Source organism: Teleopsis dalmanni, chromosome 2, assembly GCF_002237135.1.
Source record: "Teleopsis dalmanni isolate 2A chromosome 2, ASM223713v2, whole genome shotgun sequence".
NCBI classification, from domain to species: Eukaryota; Metazoa; Arthropoda; class Insecta; order Diptera; family Diopsidae; genus Teleopsis; species Teleopsis dalmanni.
The window spans coordinates 20,184,971-20,201,013 of record NC_051847.1 but is presented as its reverse complement, the minus strand read 5'-3'; the positions used below and the strand labels follow the sequence as shown (position 1 = coordinate 20,201,013).

The window sequence follows — 16,043 nt, the reverse complement described above, 5'->3', positions numbered from 1 at the left end:
TTTTGAATTATAATCTTATCAAGTAGATATATAAATGTTTTAAGTAACATTCGAAGAACGAACATAAAAATATCGGTACTGCCGTATTGAAGTAGAGTCTCCATTAATTTCTCTGTACATCTAGCTTCACACATTGTAATAACAATAACAATAGAATGTATTTTTTATATAGACTTTAGTGTGTTGTTAATGAGTTGGATGCTGTAAATAAAAGATATCTCAATAAATTATTATATATATAATAAATCAAGCCCCGAAATTTAAATAGTGCAAATAAATGAGTGCGCTGAATACTAAACTCTAAGGCAATATCTACGCATGATCCAGGCAGAATAAAAACCATTGAGGGCGGGTGTTCAAAGTTTGTATATGAAAACGTACAACAAATCATGACGGACTCTGAACAAGTCTCAAAAGTTAAGCTCAATTTTTAAAATGAAGCGTCTTAAGCATACTTCATAAAATTCAATTATAGTAATGCTTTGTGGTTTCGGCACAAGAGTCGATAGTACTCGAGTTGAAATTCGGATAGAGTAAATTTATGTTAATAAATCTAGATTTAGATTTAAAAATCAGCTATTATACTAAAATGTGTTGTACTTGAATCAGCATTAGTATCTTATTGTACTTGCAGTTATAAATAATAATACAAAAAAAAAATAAAAAAATTTTGTGCTCTATTATAATAATTTTAGACATGATCTGTTATAGAATTAAGAGAGTTTAAATTAGTTTATATTTGTTAATACATATATAAATAAAATATTAAAAGAATAAATATTAGTAGTATTATTTACATAAGTCGGATCTTATTGTAATTTTAAGTGTATATAAAATAAAAGCTGGCAGTCTAGATCTAACAGTAAGTAATTTACTATATTACAATATTTAGTTATATCGTCTAACTCTTATTTCTAAATTTTATTTGTATTTAAGTAACAAAAATCAATTTTATTTATATATAAACAATTACTTTTGACTAGTCCTAATAAGATTTATCGTACAGATACTTTCTGTTAACAGTACGATACTTTCTATTAAAATTAAGCTTATATTTTTTTTTTCTTTTTAGGTCTTTTATTTTTAATTCTTTATTGTAAATATATTTTAAAACAGATAACATACGTAAAATTTATTTTAAATATAATTTAAATGTTCATATTTCAGCATCATTTAATGAGGCTATATTTTAAATAAAAAAACAGCATATTGTATTATGAATGTAAAAAAAAACAGTTTAAAACCAATTTCAGTCATTCAGTTTATACCAGGTACTTAAATGATACAAATCGATTGTTATTTTTTGTCGAAATGACTAGTATTTCACGTAAAAACCAATACTGCATTGTTTACACAAATGCCAAAAAACAGTCATAGAGTGTGTTTTTTTTTATATCAGATCGTTTGATATTTGAGTACATTATTTTAAAATGCAATCAAAGCAACCAACCCAGGTATCGAAATACCAGGAATGGTTTCCCAAGAATCAAAGCCACGTTAATAGTGCAACATAAACTGAACTGAGTTTTTGTGCACTATCAACACAAATAAATCTCCTTAAGTGCAACATTTCGTGCAACAATTTCTCTCTTTTTGCTTTTTAATAGTCAATAATCAAATTTAATTTAACTTCATTCTATTTTGCATAAACAAAAAAACAAAAACACTACAACAACAATAGCAACAACAAAAGTAACAATAACAATAATAGCAACATCAACAATAAGTGTTGTTGCGCTTTTGCTATTGCTATTGTTGCTCTATTGTTGCTGTAGTGTTGCTGTAGTGTTGCCAGCAAATTGTGAATCAATCAATGAAACATTGATGCGCGTGATGCTGAGGTGAGATTGAAAAATGTTGAAATAAGGCGATTAAGCTGCCTGCACACAGTGGAGGCGGCAGCATAATGAACGCTGAAGGAAGTTTTTGCTAAATTATAGGAAATCATGCAACACAATGGTATCGCCACATTATTTTGGTTAACTTTAATGACTTACCAGTGCGTCAGTGGGTGTATTTAAATGGAATGAGCATAAAGATTAATTTTTTAAATGGGATTATCGGAAAATGATGCATTGTTTGTGCACTTACATTAAATTCAAAATATTAAGAGGTTAAAATTAGTTAAGCAGATTCGAATGTTGATGTGGTTACTCTATCGTCTATTGAATTGAATGAAATCTATAAATTTAATGTTAAGTTTCCATTTTGTTAATTTATTTAATTTTCAAACGTACAATTTTAGAAAAACTTGTTTTTGTAAAATTAAACTTTAAGTATCTTCATTTTTCTTCTTTGCCACTGAATAGTGTTTTCAGGTGTCATTACTCATTTTGTGAAGAATTCAAGTAAGACAAGACATATCTCATATATTTTCACTGTTCAAATGCGATGGTCTTCGAACTTCAGCACATTTCGACGCACTTAACGACTTGGGCACAATTAGCATTAATTAACATAACTTTGTACCGAGACGCATTTAACATGAGTGTCAACTAATTTGATGCTTCGGAATTGAGTGAATCCATGGGTTCATTTCATGCTTCTCATTTCAATGGAGAAATGTTAAACGTGTTCACATTTTGTATAGTTTATTTGTGCTTCATTATATTATTTCTTTTGATTAAATAAAAAATTCGAGTTCTTTTTGTGATTTAATGGCGTCTGCAACATTCATTAAAATTTTATGCATAATTGCCTTGATTGATAAGTCTCATGTTCATTTCACTTCGAAAATGATTTTGCTGATTATGAACCCGACATGCTTTTGCCAGATATGAGTATTGTAGCTTAAGCATTAATACTTTAAGTATTGAAAATATGTACAATATAATTTTAATTAAAGATTGTATGCGGATTTTCGAGTTAATAACTTAAGTTTCATTAAATTTTATAGCACATTTTTAATTATCATTTAAAACGTAATTTAATTCGTTCGGAAATTAACTATACAGGATTAATTATTTCCACATTAAGCTTTTATAAATTAGCAACGATTTTTCTTCTTAATTAATTTAAGCTATACTGAAAAACTATGTATATGAATAATAAATTTATTTAAACATTTTGATAGCCACTGACTTTATGATTTATTTGTTGTAAACTTTCTAGATACGTAGTATATTTTACTAAATATTAAGAAAATTTTACTACTAAAATGTTTCCAAAGAGATTTTCTATAGAAATTTTCAAGCTTATAGGCACTTTTATTCATCAATTATTATTCGATTGTTGTTAATTATTGTCATACAAAATATTTTATTTCATTCATTTTTTCACTGTATGATACATAGAAGTACATTATAATTGAGTTCAATTCTCGCCGAGAAGAGACTCACTGAAGAATATCAAGTAAAGTACAATTACTAAAACAGTGTTTAGAAAAATCAGACATATTTTTGTAACAACAATGATGTTGTTTTCTGTTCCATAGTAATTTGACTTTACATTTGTAAGCACAAAACCAATTAAAATGAATGGACTATAATAGTAAACCATGCGATACAAACAAATTATTGAACACTGAATAACACTGGGTGAATAAAGATTTTTGTCGGAATAGAATTCACTCTTCGGACATTGGTGTCTCACCCGCAACATCTAAGCTGACCATTAAAGAGAAATATCTAGCGATAGCTAAAAAATCATTGGGTGAATAAAGATTTTGGTCGGAATAGAAGACTTAGTCAATATTACACTAGAAACATATCAACCAGCTGTTGCAACTTAAGCGAAACCTACTTAGCACTACGTTATTGGTGTTGACAGGTCGATGTACATATATTAGAGAGATATGTAATGCGATTTGGTTATCTCCGGAAACTCATCTCTTTCTTTTTATCTTTTCAGTAAGTGTTTATCTTTCGCCAGGTTAAGATTTAATATATTCCGAGCACCTTTTCTCACCGATCTGACAAACCTATCATACTGGCTTGCTTTTACTTATGAATTATGTTTTGAATTATTAACAGTTAACCATTTTTAGTAATTAACTGTAGTCCACGTAAAAGCCTTAGTTTCTTATATTCGGTAATTTGCGCTTGTGCAAAACTGACTTGTTAGCTAGTTGCCATGGGTGAGATGTTCACATCGGAGATTTCGATTTTATGATAGCGAAAATTATGTTTTATAGTTCAGTAAAAGCCTTCGAAACACCCGTTTGCATGAACTGTTCAAATTGGAAAAGACTGGATAAGTCAATAAACGGAAAAAAAAAAATCAATATGACCAGGCTAATGAAATGAAAAGGAGGCATAAGAAGAATAAGTCATTTATCATTTGTATCTGATAAGAAGAATAATCTGTTAATCATAGTGATCATTCGGATCACTATATTGTGAACTAATCGCTGCGAAGGATAATGTATGCATGTGTACGGTTTGTGCTAATTATATAGTATATCCCTTCTAACCATGAAGATTGTGCCTTACAGTTGATGCTTACTACAAATACATACGTCTCTGATTTTGACTACCAAATATATGTCTAATCTATATTAAGTTTTGTTTTAAAATTTAAAAATAATAGTATTTTTTAAAAACTGAATTTGATCTATTGAGATATCGTTTGTTACATTTGTAAATGAATGTGCGTACAGGTTCGCCGTGTGTGGCTCCATTTGTTGAATATAAAAATTTGTTCACTGCTGTTTTACGTGCTGTTGCTCATGTTTTAGGTGGTTTTACCGATTGTTACCCTATTAATTTCTTTTAAGTACAATTTTATGTATTTAAAACTTATTTACTTTATGCCTTAGCAACATTTTTTACAACTTTATGTTTGGTTAAAAACATAAATATAGCTTTAACAAACAATCAAACAAACAAACAAACTAGCCAACAAACAAACTGACAAGTAGACAAACAGACAAATAGACCAACAGATAAACAGACTTCAACTTAAATTAATCACGTGCTGGTTTAACGCGGGTTTTTGGTTTGTAAACAATTTGTTTACTTCAAATTAATTGAATGTTTTATGTTTGTACAGATCTGCGCATAAAATGTGTCACATTAAAAAGTCATAAATGGAACGATTTTTGTATTTAACATCATAAAACAGATTTAGATTCAACATAGTTATTTAGATTTCCAAATTTGAAATCATTTTAATAGTTTAAAAGATTTTTAAATTAATTTAGGGGAAAGTTGTAAAATGTTTTACTATAGGTTTATAGTTGCACTTGTGGATCATAAAAGTGAATTTAGAGCTAATAAAAATAGTTGATGTACATTATTTCAGCTGTTATAAAATAATATACGAGTATTGATATTTACAAAATGAAAAAGTTAAATAAATTTAAAATACAAATTTTTTTGAATTTTTTATATGGAACTAAATAAAATTTTTGTCTCTCTGTTAATGTAGAAATTTTGCTACATAAATCACAATATGAGATACACTTTTGAATGAAGAATTATCACGAGCATAAAAGCTTGTGTAATTGTGTTTTAAAAATATACACAGAAGAAAATATATGTATTACTAAAAGCCTTTTGCTAAATAAGAGGTGACTTCTTCAGATAATAGCCATAGTCATAACTTATGACAATAGTCACAAACTGCTACGTGAAATCTGCTACAGACTCGCATCTACATCTAAATTAACTTACGCAGAATTAATAATATTTTAATGAAATTTGATATAACTTTGCAATTTTTGATATAACATTTGATAAATTGAAATAAACTTTAATAACTTTTCATCACATATATGCAAAAATCCTTATATAAATTCAAGAAATATTCTATTTTAGCAGAAACAAAAAAAGTGTGGTATACTTTTTGTTACTCTTTTTTGAACCAAAAAAAAAAATCTGAAGATTAATCTAGAGTTAAAAATAAATCAGATGATTTAAAAGTTACAGATAATAATTCCCAAACGAATGCCTGGTTTATACATTGTTTCTGGAAGACATAACATACTATATGTCACTATATATGTCAATGTACTATCATTAGTTAAAAAATGTAATGCCATTGACAACTATTGTCTATTCTCGCAAAAAAACTATCTGAGTTAAACATGACTGTTGCAGTGGTGATGTATCTTATCTTCCTAGGAGGAGTAAATTGTGTGCCAGTGCTCTTTGTTAGTCAATAGCAGATGTAAAATATTCGGATTTCATTTTCTTCTGGTTAAAAATTATGAACATAAATTTGATATAAATTTAATTCACTCGAAGTATATACTTTTTTAGCGTTGTCTGTGCTCTGACAACTTCGGTCTTTATAATGTTTTTAGTAGTCTTATTGGTCTAGCATATAAAGAACATTAACTCGTGACATCACAATGGGTCGTTAATACTGTTAAACTTGGTTTGGGTGCATAAAGCTCTCCCTTTAACGTACATAAATACAATTACATGAAGTTGAAGTTATTGATATAAAAACCATTCCAGACCTCTTTTATTTAAAAGTGCCAGTTGGAGATACTGGATCCTTGATAATCATAGTCTGTGCAACTTTAGTAATATGAACACATTGGGCGAGATTACTAAGGCGCCTCCTATCTACTCTAAAAGTCTGTATAGAAATCGCTTCAGTTGCCAGTCTGCAGCAACATGGTTGGTTGTATATACATACCTGCTCACTTAGAAAACAGATTAGAGCCTTATATTTTATTAAGTTCATGTAAGTCCTCGGCAGTTATGTCACTAATCCAAATTTTAAAATTAAACAAAATAAAACAAACAAAACTACGTTATTGGTGCTATTCCCAGAGTTATTTTTTCCCAGTTTTTTAGTCTTGAGGTTATATTTTATGGTAATATACTTGACTTTATATAGTACTGCGTAATGAAATTTTATATATATATATTCTTCTGATCTTATTTTTGCAGTTTAAGTTTGTTACTTAGTTTGGTAATTCAATAAATCAAAAATTCTTTTATCCCATTTCCAGATTTTTTAGCTAGAAATAAAAGCTTAATAGTTGTTTCAGATCATATAGACATTTATTTTTTATGAATGAGCACTTACGAATTATCTGATAACAGTAAGTAGCCTTCTGAAATTGTATCGCTACTTTCCAATTTTAATCACTTCGAGGATTGTCCTTTGTCCTGAGTTCCTTTTAAAATATTTTTATTTCAAATATTGCTTGTCTAATGAAATACTATTAGAATATCTTCTTATTAACAAATAAATCTGTATATTATACAGTATTGCTTCCTGAAATTTAGTTTTCATTTTCAAAATAAACAGTTGAATTTATTAGTTTTCTGCATTTATGTCAGAACAACCAAGTTGATGTATTCATTCAAATATTATTACTCCATTAAAAATTATTTAAAGTCTATTTCATGAAAATCAACACAAGTCAGTCAAAGTTTCTTAAAAAAATTTTTATTTTGCTATTTCCTATTACTTCTTACGAGTTTTTGTATAATTATTCAATTTATTATTCTTTTTCATAAGTTAATAAATTAAATTTATTTAACTGCAACTTTAATACATTTTCGTGTATTTCGCACAAAATTATTCACTTGATCCTTTATTTGCCATAAATTTCAACGGTGGAGTTGATACCGCGGCTAGTTTGACTTTTTAGATTGACAGTTGCGAAACGATAACCTGGACCACCTGACCACAGAGAACCGGTAGCACCAGAGCTATTTGTGAAACGATCCAACACATAAACAGCAGTAATAGTTCTAGTGTTGGTTTGACCCTAAGAAGTTAAATAAAGTTGTTTACATCATGTAAAAACAAGATTATGTTTAAAAAATTTACTTACGGATTTTGGGAAATCTACTGTAACGGCTTGATAGCTGTTTACGAGTGGTGTGCGGACTACATTTTCGCGTAAGAGTAGAATATCGGTGCTGTTTCGTGTGCCCCAAGTACTGTTGATACTCTGGGTGAATGCTGCCAATGTGATCACGAAAAGTACGCTCAAAAGAAATTTCATTTTGTTAGTTCGAGTTGGTTAACTGCTACCTTTAAATTTCCACAAAATACTGTGATATACTGAAGTGTTTCAAAACGTTATATATAGGTGTAGTGCAAATATACAATCAATATCATATCAAAGCAGTGTATTGCAATCAGGCACTTAATTAAAATTCTTAATAAAATTTTATATTACTTTATAAAAAATCTCTTATTTTTTTCTATTTTTAGTTTGATTTAATATTTCGTTATGAATTGTCTTATCTTTGTTATCACACCAATTGTTTTGATTAATATTTTGTAAGCTCCCGAAACTGTAAACCACCTGTTTTGGCACTTTTAAAAGTGCGCCGGCGGCTAACAGCTCCAAATAATCTTATATGTGCATTATACTTCTGATAAGATAAATAATTATTTATTCATTTTGTTTTTTGCAAATTTCAGTTTTAAATGATTATGTGATAGCAATAAAATTCATGATAAGTAGACTTCCTCTTTGAAATAAACACTTCCTAAGACACTTGAGATTTTCCAGAACAAGAAATATATACATACGATTTAATATTCCTAAATGAGTCATTAGAAATTTGCATGGTTTTGTGTAATTAAATAAAATATAAAAAGTACCATATATGTTTATCTATAAAATTTATAAAAATGTTGATTATAATTTTTTTTTATATATCCATATACATATATACATATTCTTACAGTATATTTTATATAAGTGTTATATGAAAAGTTCACTGTCTGATAAAATTACAAAACTTAATGTAATAAAACTACTTAAGCAGATATTGTAGATAATGTCATTAAACCTTAAATTAAATTTGAAAATAGTTAACTAATTATTTAATTTTGAGTCTTATATATACACAGTAAATAAATGCGTACATACATATAAGAAATACTGATATCTATGCGAAGTACAGCACGCCACTGTGTATTTGATTATTTGTTTTAATTAATAACTTAATACACTAATACATTTTTTTATTAATTTTGTTTAATCAGTGGCGGTGATTTTTTTCTTATCAACACAAATGGGAAATGCAATCTTTTTTTTTTTTGGTTTATATATGAGTGATATATTTTGGTTTTTTTTCAATTATCAGAGGTAAAATAATATCATTCATGGTTTTTATTTTCAAATGGAAGTTGAGGTTTATAGTCAAATCAATCTATCAATTTATTTGATTAACTGATATTTACATGTGTACGTATGTTTTTGTTAATAACTAATATTAAATGTATTAACATATGGTTTGGAGTCAAGTCATAGTTCTGGAAGCTTAGTCGCGTTTAAAAGCGAAATTGAGACAAATTTCGCAGATTTGATATAATATAGAATGACTCCCTGAGACATGTTGTGAGGTTTTTCATAAGAAATTATAAATTTGCTGATAACATATAGCAAACAATATGTAATTGAGAATCATGAATTAAGATTTCATTTAAATAAACTGAATTCAGAGAATTGATTTCTTTTTTATAAATACACTGATGAAAATTTTTAAGTTATTATATTTTTGCTTTGAAATTTTATATTTACAGAATTATATTGTTAATAAAAAAGTATGATATTGATAAGTTTATATAATGTATATACCATTAGTAATAAGTAACGGATTACGGAGAAAGTTATTTGTATCATTAAGTACTAATGGCATTCAAGTGCATCATCACACTTTTTATAAACTGCGTTATAAAAATTGTGACCCATAAAAATTATAAGTGAATAGATCTGCATGTCAGGCAATAAATATGTTTAGTATTGTCCATAAGTAGAAGAATATTCTTTCATTGATAGCATCAGAGTTTTATATAGTATACGCCTTCACATTCTACATAAGGAAGGCAATAAGTTATCAGTGCATACTCGCCCTAAAAAGTTGTACATCTAAATACAGGCTTACGTCAAAAAATCTTTATTTTTATATAAAAAAAAAATTAAACAAAAAAATTAAAAATTAATATTATAACTGCTTTGTAAAATAACAACAGCAATATGAAAACACAACGTTCTTTCACGACCTTTCATAAACAGTTTAAAAATTAATTTTTCTGGAGATATACTATTTTCTCTGTTTTGGAATGCACTTGAGGAAATAAAAATAAAACGATGTGAAACAAAAATATCATTTGTGTTGTTGAAAATATTCAGATTAAAAGTAAAAAATCAAATGACACCCCGGTTATGTTAAGTCCCATATAACTAGGAGTTCCTTTGAATAAAGTGGGAGAATATTATAACCACAGTTGATATTTTTTAATGGAAACTGACTGTACGGATGATATTCAACTTTTCGCATATAAATTTAAATATTTCTTATTGAGGACTAATTTCGGAGTGTTACGATCCTAACACTCATCTTTCTCTCAGTTTACAAATTGCATCTACAATTGTGACAAATTGTTGTGAGCTGTAAGGAAGGGCATTCTTCACCAACGACTTAGTATTTAATAAATATTAATTCCACTAATTATTATTTATTTATAATTTACTTAATATTTAATAATTTTATAATTTTTTTATGTTTCATTGTATTTATAAGCTTATAAAGTTTTAAGTTTTAAAATTTATTATAATAATTTGTTACCGGGCTAATTGGTCAAATTTTAATATAAATAAAAAGACACTAATTTATTATTTATATTTAAAAATCGTTTATATTTTATTTCCGATATTTCGACTATCTTCGATAGTCATCTTCAGGGAAAACTGAATTTCGAAGATAGTCGAAATATCGGAAATAAAATATAAACGATTTTTAAATATAAATAATAAATTAGCGTCTTTTTATTTATATTAAAATTTGACCAATTAGCCCGGTAACAAATTATTATAATAATAATTTTTGGTCACAAATATAAGTATTTAATATTTTAAAATTTAGTTAATCAAGTTTCTTTTAATTTTTTCTGTGTAAACTTAAGTGAGTACATTAAATGTGAGCAAAAATTCAAATCAGCGCAAATACCAGAGTAAAGAATTTGCTACAAAAATTACAGAATTTGCTACATTTAGCAAATAACTTTAGTTTTAATCTCGCACTTGATAAAAACAGACTTGAATTAAAACGCGTTCTATATATATTTATTTTCAATTTAAGTGAATCGCGTCACTTAAGTCAGATTTTATTCATCTTAATAATTAATAATTCAAAAAAAAAAAAAATTAATTATAATAAAATTAATTAAATAATCTTGTATTGTTGTATATTAAAATTTTGACACTAAATTGATAACGCTGCCGGGAGAGCGAAGACTCAAGAACCAAGAACCGACAACCGAGAATCGAATATATATATATATATATATAAATTAACATACGCGAGTATACAAACGTATAAGTTTAAATAAATATAAACAATATATTGTCATATTCTAAAAATAGTTTATAATTATTTGAAACTTAGACAAAATGAACAATTTCAGTGTAATTTGCTTCTCGATTGTGGTTTGCATAGCCGCAACTGCGTATGCCGTATCCAGCACATGGGGCAACACAACGAACTCGGCGCAATTGTTGCATGTGGAAAATGTGTTTAATGCTTCATCGCCGGGAAAATACGTAAATCGTGAAATTAAATTTCCGAAAAATGTAAGATATCCGAAATAATGTATTGAGAACTAAAATTGCTTGCACATAATTTGAATAAATAATTACCGAGTTGAAAATATGAGGTGTGATTGGCAAATAGCTCAAATAAGGGCCTCTGGTATTCCCAATATTTATAGTGCATTATTGCATTCTAATGTTGGTTAGTATGTCTATCTTGGACTATAGATACATAATCACATATTATATTTTCAATATATTTGAATTTCAATGCAAAAGCGAAATTGAAATTTAATAATATTGTATCACATACTGTGTAGTTTGTTTTTGTTTTTTTTTTTTTGAAACGCATTTCAACTTTAATCTGTAAATTAAATGTATTTTTTATTGCTGTTGTTTTACATTTTGTAAAAGAATTATAATATATTTTTAAGTTTTTAATGCGTGCTCTCTAATGCAAATCAAAGTTGATTGTTAAGCGTAGTTCTACCGGAAATGTTTTGCAAATCATAAATTCACTCAACTGATAAGGCTTTTAGAAATAATTTTGCATATGCGAATATGTTTTTGCAAAAATCATAAAAGTTTCTTTTTTACAAAAACAAAAAAATTATTATTATAACTTTTTTTTTTTTCAAAATTATAAGTCTCTTAAATATATAACATAAAGTTGTTTTTGATGCTTGGTTTTCGGTTTGAAACAAGGTCATCATACATCATGGAACCACGGAAACATAAGGGCAATTGTGTGTAAATATTTATACACATGCCTGCATATACTCGTACATATATCAAAACTTATTCTGTTAGATTAATTTAATGAAATTTTTTAATAATGAATTCGAAAAATTTGCAAAAAATATACAATAAACACATATTGTATAAAATTAATATGTTATTTTAGTGAATAAGTGTTTTTAATACTGCGTCAATTTTTTAAAAGTTGGTTTGTTGTAATCTTCCTAGCAATAGTTATATTCGATTGATATATTTTAAAAATATTTATTTATGATTTTTTTTAATTAATTTTTTTTTTGACTGTTTATTTATAATGTGTAAGGCTTCTGTCAACAATTAAAATTATTTAAAAAATTTAAATATGAAATTATAATTTTTTATTAAATGTTTCTGGACTTATACTGTCAACATTTCAGTTTTTTGACTTTATCCTTTCGATGGGTGATTTTTATAATTTGTATTAAAAACTGAAAAATATGCATATATCTTTTATATTTATATAGTTTAATTTTTAACAAATTATTCATTCAGCTGACGTTTCTCAAATATACATTAGTACCACATTAAAATAAATTTTTAAATTTTTATAATAATGCAGTTTATATCAGGGGTGTAACCAACATTGTGCCAAGGGGTATGAGGATATATGTATACATGAAAATATTTTCTATCGAAGTTTTTTCGCATTTCACTTAAATAATTATAATAACAGTTAAAAGATTATTTAAAAAGAGGTGGATATACTAGAGAATATTTATTGTACTAGTTTTTCTACAGTTCTTTAAATTTATTACAAAAGTAGGTAGAAAATTGTACCAAAAGGTGGGTACTAAGTATTTTTAAAGTCTACTGCATCGATTGTAAAAACAATTCAATAACAATTCAAGAAATTTCTAGAAGTTTTGTATAGTAAATAATATATATATTAGTGCTATTTTTAAGAGTATATATAAATACAACTGAAGTGGAAGCAATATTAAGTCCTCCTCAATTAGTTAAGGAAGCCGTTCCGATTCCACATTCTTCGTAATTATGGATAGATAGTTGGGTATATTAGTACCAGATACATTTGAGGGTAAAACAAAAGGAAGACTAAATGTTTCACAATAAGTCTAAAAAACCGTTCTGATTCCTAATACTTCGTTATTAAGCGTTGAAGGTTAGGCATATGAGAACGAGCCGGATACATTGATAAATGCAAGTCGCTGGTTAATTCTAGAATTGGAAACATCGTTGAGAAAACAACGTTTAAGCCTACATTTGGATAAGCTTAAACATGAATCAAATAGGTGTTCTGGTGTATCTTTCATAAGCGCTGGTAAACATGATTTACAAAAGTTTTGACAAGGCACACCCAGTCTGGATCCATTGAGTGCAAAAATTTAGTTTTGTACAAATATGTATGTTATATTAGCCACTCCAATAGGTGGAGTTTGTAAGCAATGTCACTTTAGATCTGACTTGTAAAGAAAAATAAGTTAACTTCTATTTGCTTGTTATAAAGAGTGATTATCTGTGAGTTTTCGTCTGTAAGTAATAGAAGTAAGAATTGAGGTGGAAGGTTCCAACAAAGAGGTATCAAGTCTCGCTAGTGTGCTTATTCTCTAGTGTTATCTGGGAACTACTATTTAATAAGTTAATAAGTCGCCTACATTTGAAGGTGATATGTGGACTGTTCAAAAAGCTTTGATGGCTGCCTGACTGTTTGCGAGTATATAGGATAACTAAAGCTAGTTTTTATATTATATCTTTCTCCATAGATATTGATAAACTTCGGCATTGTTTCACTTTATCAAAATTTTTAATTAGTATTAGTAATAAATTGTAAACACAAAAAAGGCTTAAGATCTCTTCCCTTGATCCACTCTTCCGTACATTTAATATATTTAATTAAGCAGTTAAATTAAGTTTGTTAAGTTCATTTCGCCCTTTCCGTCTGTCCGTCTGTCTGTTATGCCCAAAGCTGTTCTCTCACTTGTTAAAGATATTTAAATAAAATCTGTTACAAAATCTAGCTATATTTTTTTCATTTCGGTTCAGATTTAAATTTATCTGCTATGTAAACTGCGAGATAAGACACAAAACATGTTTTTGTTAGAATGACTCTTTTACTTTTTAATGTTCATATTTTAAATTTGGAACTTCAGCATAATTTATAAAATGCATTCCCATAGATTGAATTACCCGAAATTAAGCCATTAGATTTCCTAGCTATATTATATAAATGAACTATTGAATATGACTGATCGCTGTTTTCAAAGAAGATATTCAAACAAAACATGAAACAATAAGTATACATATGTATATGTAAGAATATGTACAAAATATTAGTTATATCGGTTCAGACTTCTATATAGCTGCTATATAAACTACCGATTCCAACACATGTTTTTAGTGTGATAAACTATTTATTTTTGGTGTATATTTTATATATGGAACTTAAGTATAATTTGAGAATGCAATCAATGTATTAAAAATGAGATTGATCAGTTTAGATTTAGATATCGGTAATCCGCAAATAAACCGAAGATTTTAGAACATGTTTTTCTTAGACTAAGAAAGACTTGTTGTCATTGTACATATGTTATATGGGGCACAATAAACCCGACGGTCGTAGTGTCACATTTCATAGCAATAATAAATAAATAAATATATGTTATGAGACATCAATGTAGGTTCGAAATTCAGTATAAGAATTATCCAAGCTCCGGCAAAGCGAAAACTAACATCTTTACTTCTCTTTTTTAAATGTTGGCCTTATCATTATCTTCCATGGTAGAGTAAGAGGGATTCTTTATATTATCTCAGGACGCCATCCTAATTGATAAGTTCACAATATAGATACTTGTGTTGTAGTCTTTTTAATATTTTATAAAATTAAATTAATAGAATTCAAAAAGAATTGTAGAGAATTTAATACACTTGTGAAATGAAAATATTTGTATTAATATCATGGTGTTTTTATTAACTTATTATCTTTTTTATGGTAATTATTTATTCTTTTATGGTGCATACACATAATGTTTTATATATTTTTATCAATTTCAATAAATTACAAAATTTTTATGTATTTATTTAGGGAGTTGGGAATGGTCGAATTATAACGCATATAAGTGCATTCGATCAAGTGACGAATGGCACTGGTGGACATGCAACAATTTACTCTGGAGGACCAGGATTTAATTTTGTGACCATTAAACTACAATCACAATATAATTACGGATTAATTTTTCGCGTCGAAATTTATGGCAAATAAATTGCAAAACCTTTTGCAATGTTTATAACAATCAATAGAATAAAAAGTTACTTAATATATTTAATAAGTTTAATTTAAATTATGCACATTTTTGTTTAACAAATAGAAAATGTATGTAATATTGCTAAAAATGTATTTAATGAAAAGAAATTAAATATTAAAAATGATGAAATTCTTATGGTAATTTTAAAAGAATTTGTTGAAGAATTCCTTGTGGTATTTTAACAAAATTTGACATTAATTCCTGCATTACACATAGTACGTGGAGCAGCCACAGTACCTTCACCTTCTAAAAAAAAAGAAAAATTCAATAAAAAAATGTTAAAAACATCATAAATGTACGCATATAAATAATAAAAATTTAGTAGAATGAAAATATTTTTCAAGAAATTTGGTTTCTAATCAAATACTCTGGAAATATTTTAAGAAGACTTGTGTAGTACATCAGCAGCATTAGTAGTAGCAGCAGCAGCAGCAGTGATGCAAATTCCTTGCTACTGCTGCCATATTTGTTGGGGTAACCCGCAGCTTTCATGGATGCAGCATCCCCGTTGCTGTAAGCGAAGAAGAAATTCTTCTCAGCGAGCTGTTAAA

General features: G+C 27.5%; 2 protein-coding genes across 2 annotated transcripts; one reads left to right on the top strand and one right to left on the bottom strand.

The window, feature by feature from the left end:
- Positions 1–7,367: 7,367 nt before the first annotated feature.
- Positions 7,368–7,983, bottom strand: LOC119681688 (probable salivary secreted peptide). Its single transcript, XM_038094947.1, has 2 exons — positions 7,739–7,983; positions 7,368–7,672 (listed from the first exon to the last, which is right to left on the bottom strand). Exons 1-2 carry the CDS (start codon positions 7,910–7,912, stop codon positions 7,496–7,498), a joined length of 351 nt encoding a protein of 116 aa, XP_037950875.1. The 5' UTR covers positions 7,913–7,983; the 3' UTR covers positions 7,368–7,495.
- Positions 7,984–10,966: 2,983 nt separating this feature from the next.
- On the top strand, positions 10,967–15,532 carry LOC119681687 (probable salivary secreted peptide). Its single transcript, XM_038094946.1, has 2 exons — positions 10,967–11,497; positions 15,273–15,532. The coding sequence occupies exons 1-2, from the start codon at positions 11,318–11,320 to the stop codon at positions 15,447–15,449; spliced, it is 357 nt and encodes a 118-aa protein (XP_037950874.1). The 5' UTR covers positions 10,967–11,317; the 3' UTR covers positions 15,450–15,532.
- The last annotated feature ends 511 nt before the right edge of the window (positions 15,533–16,043 follow it).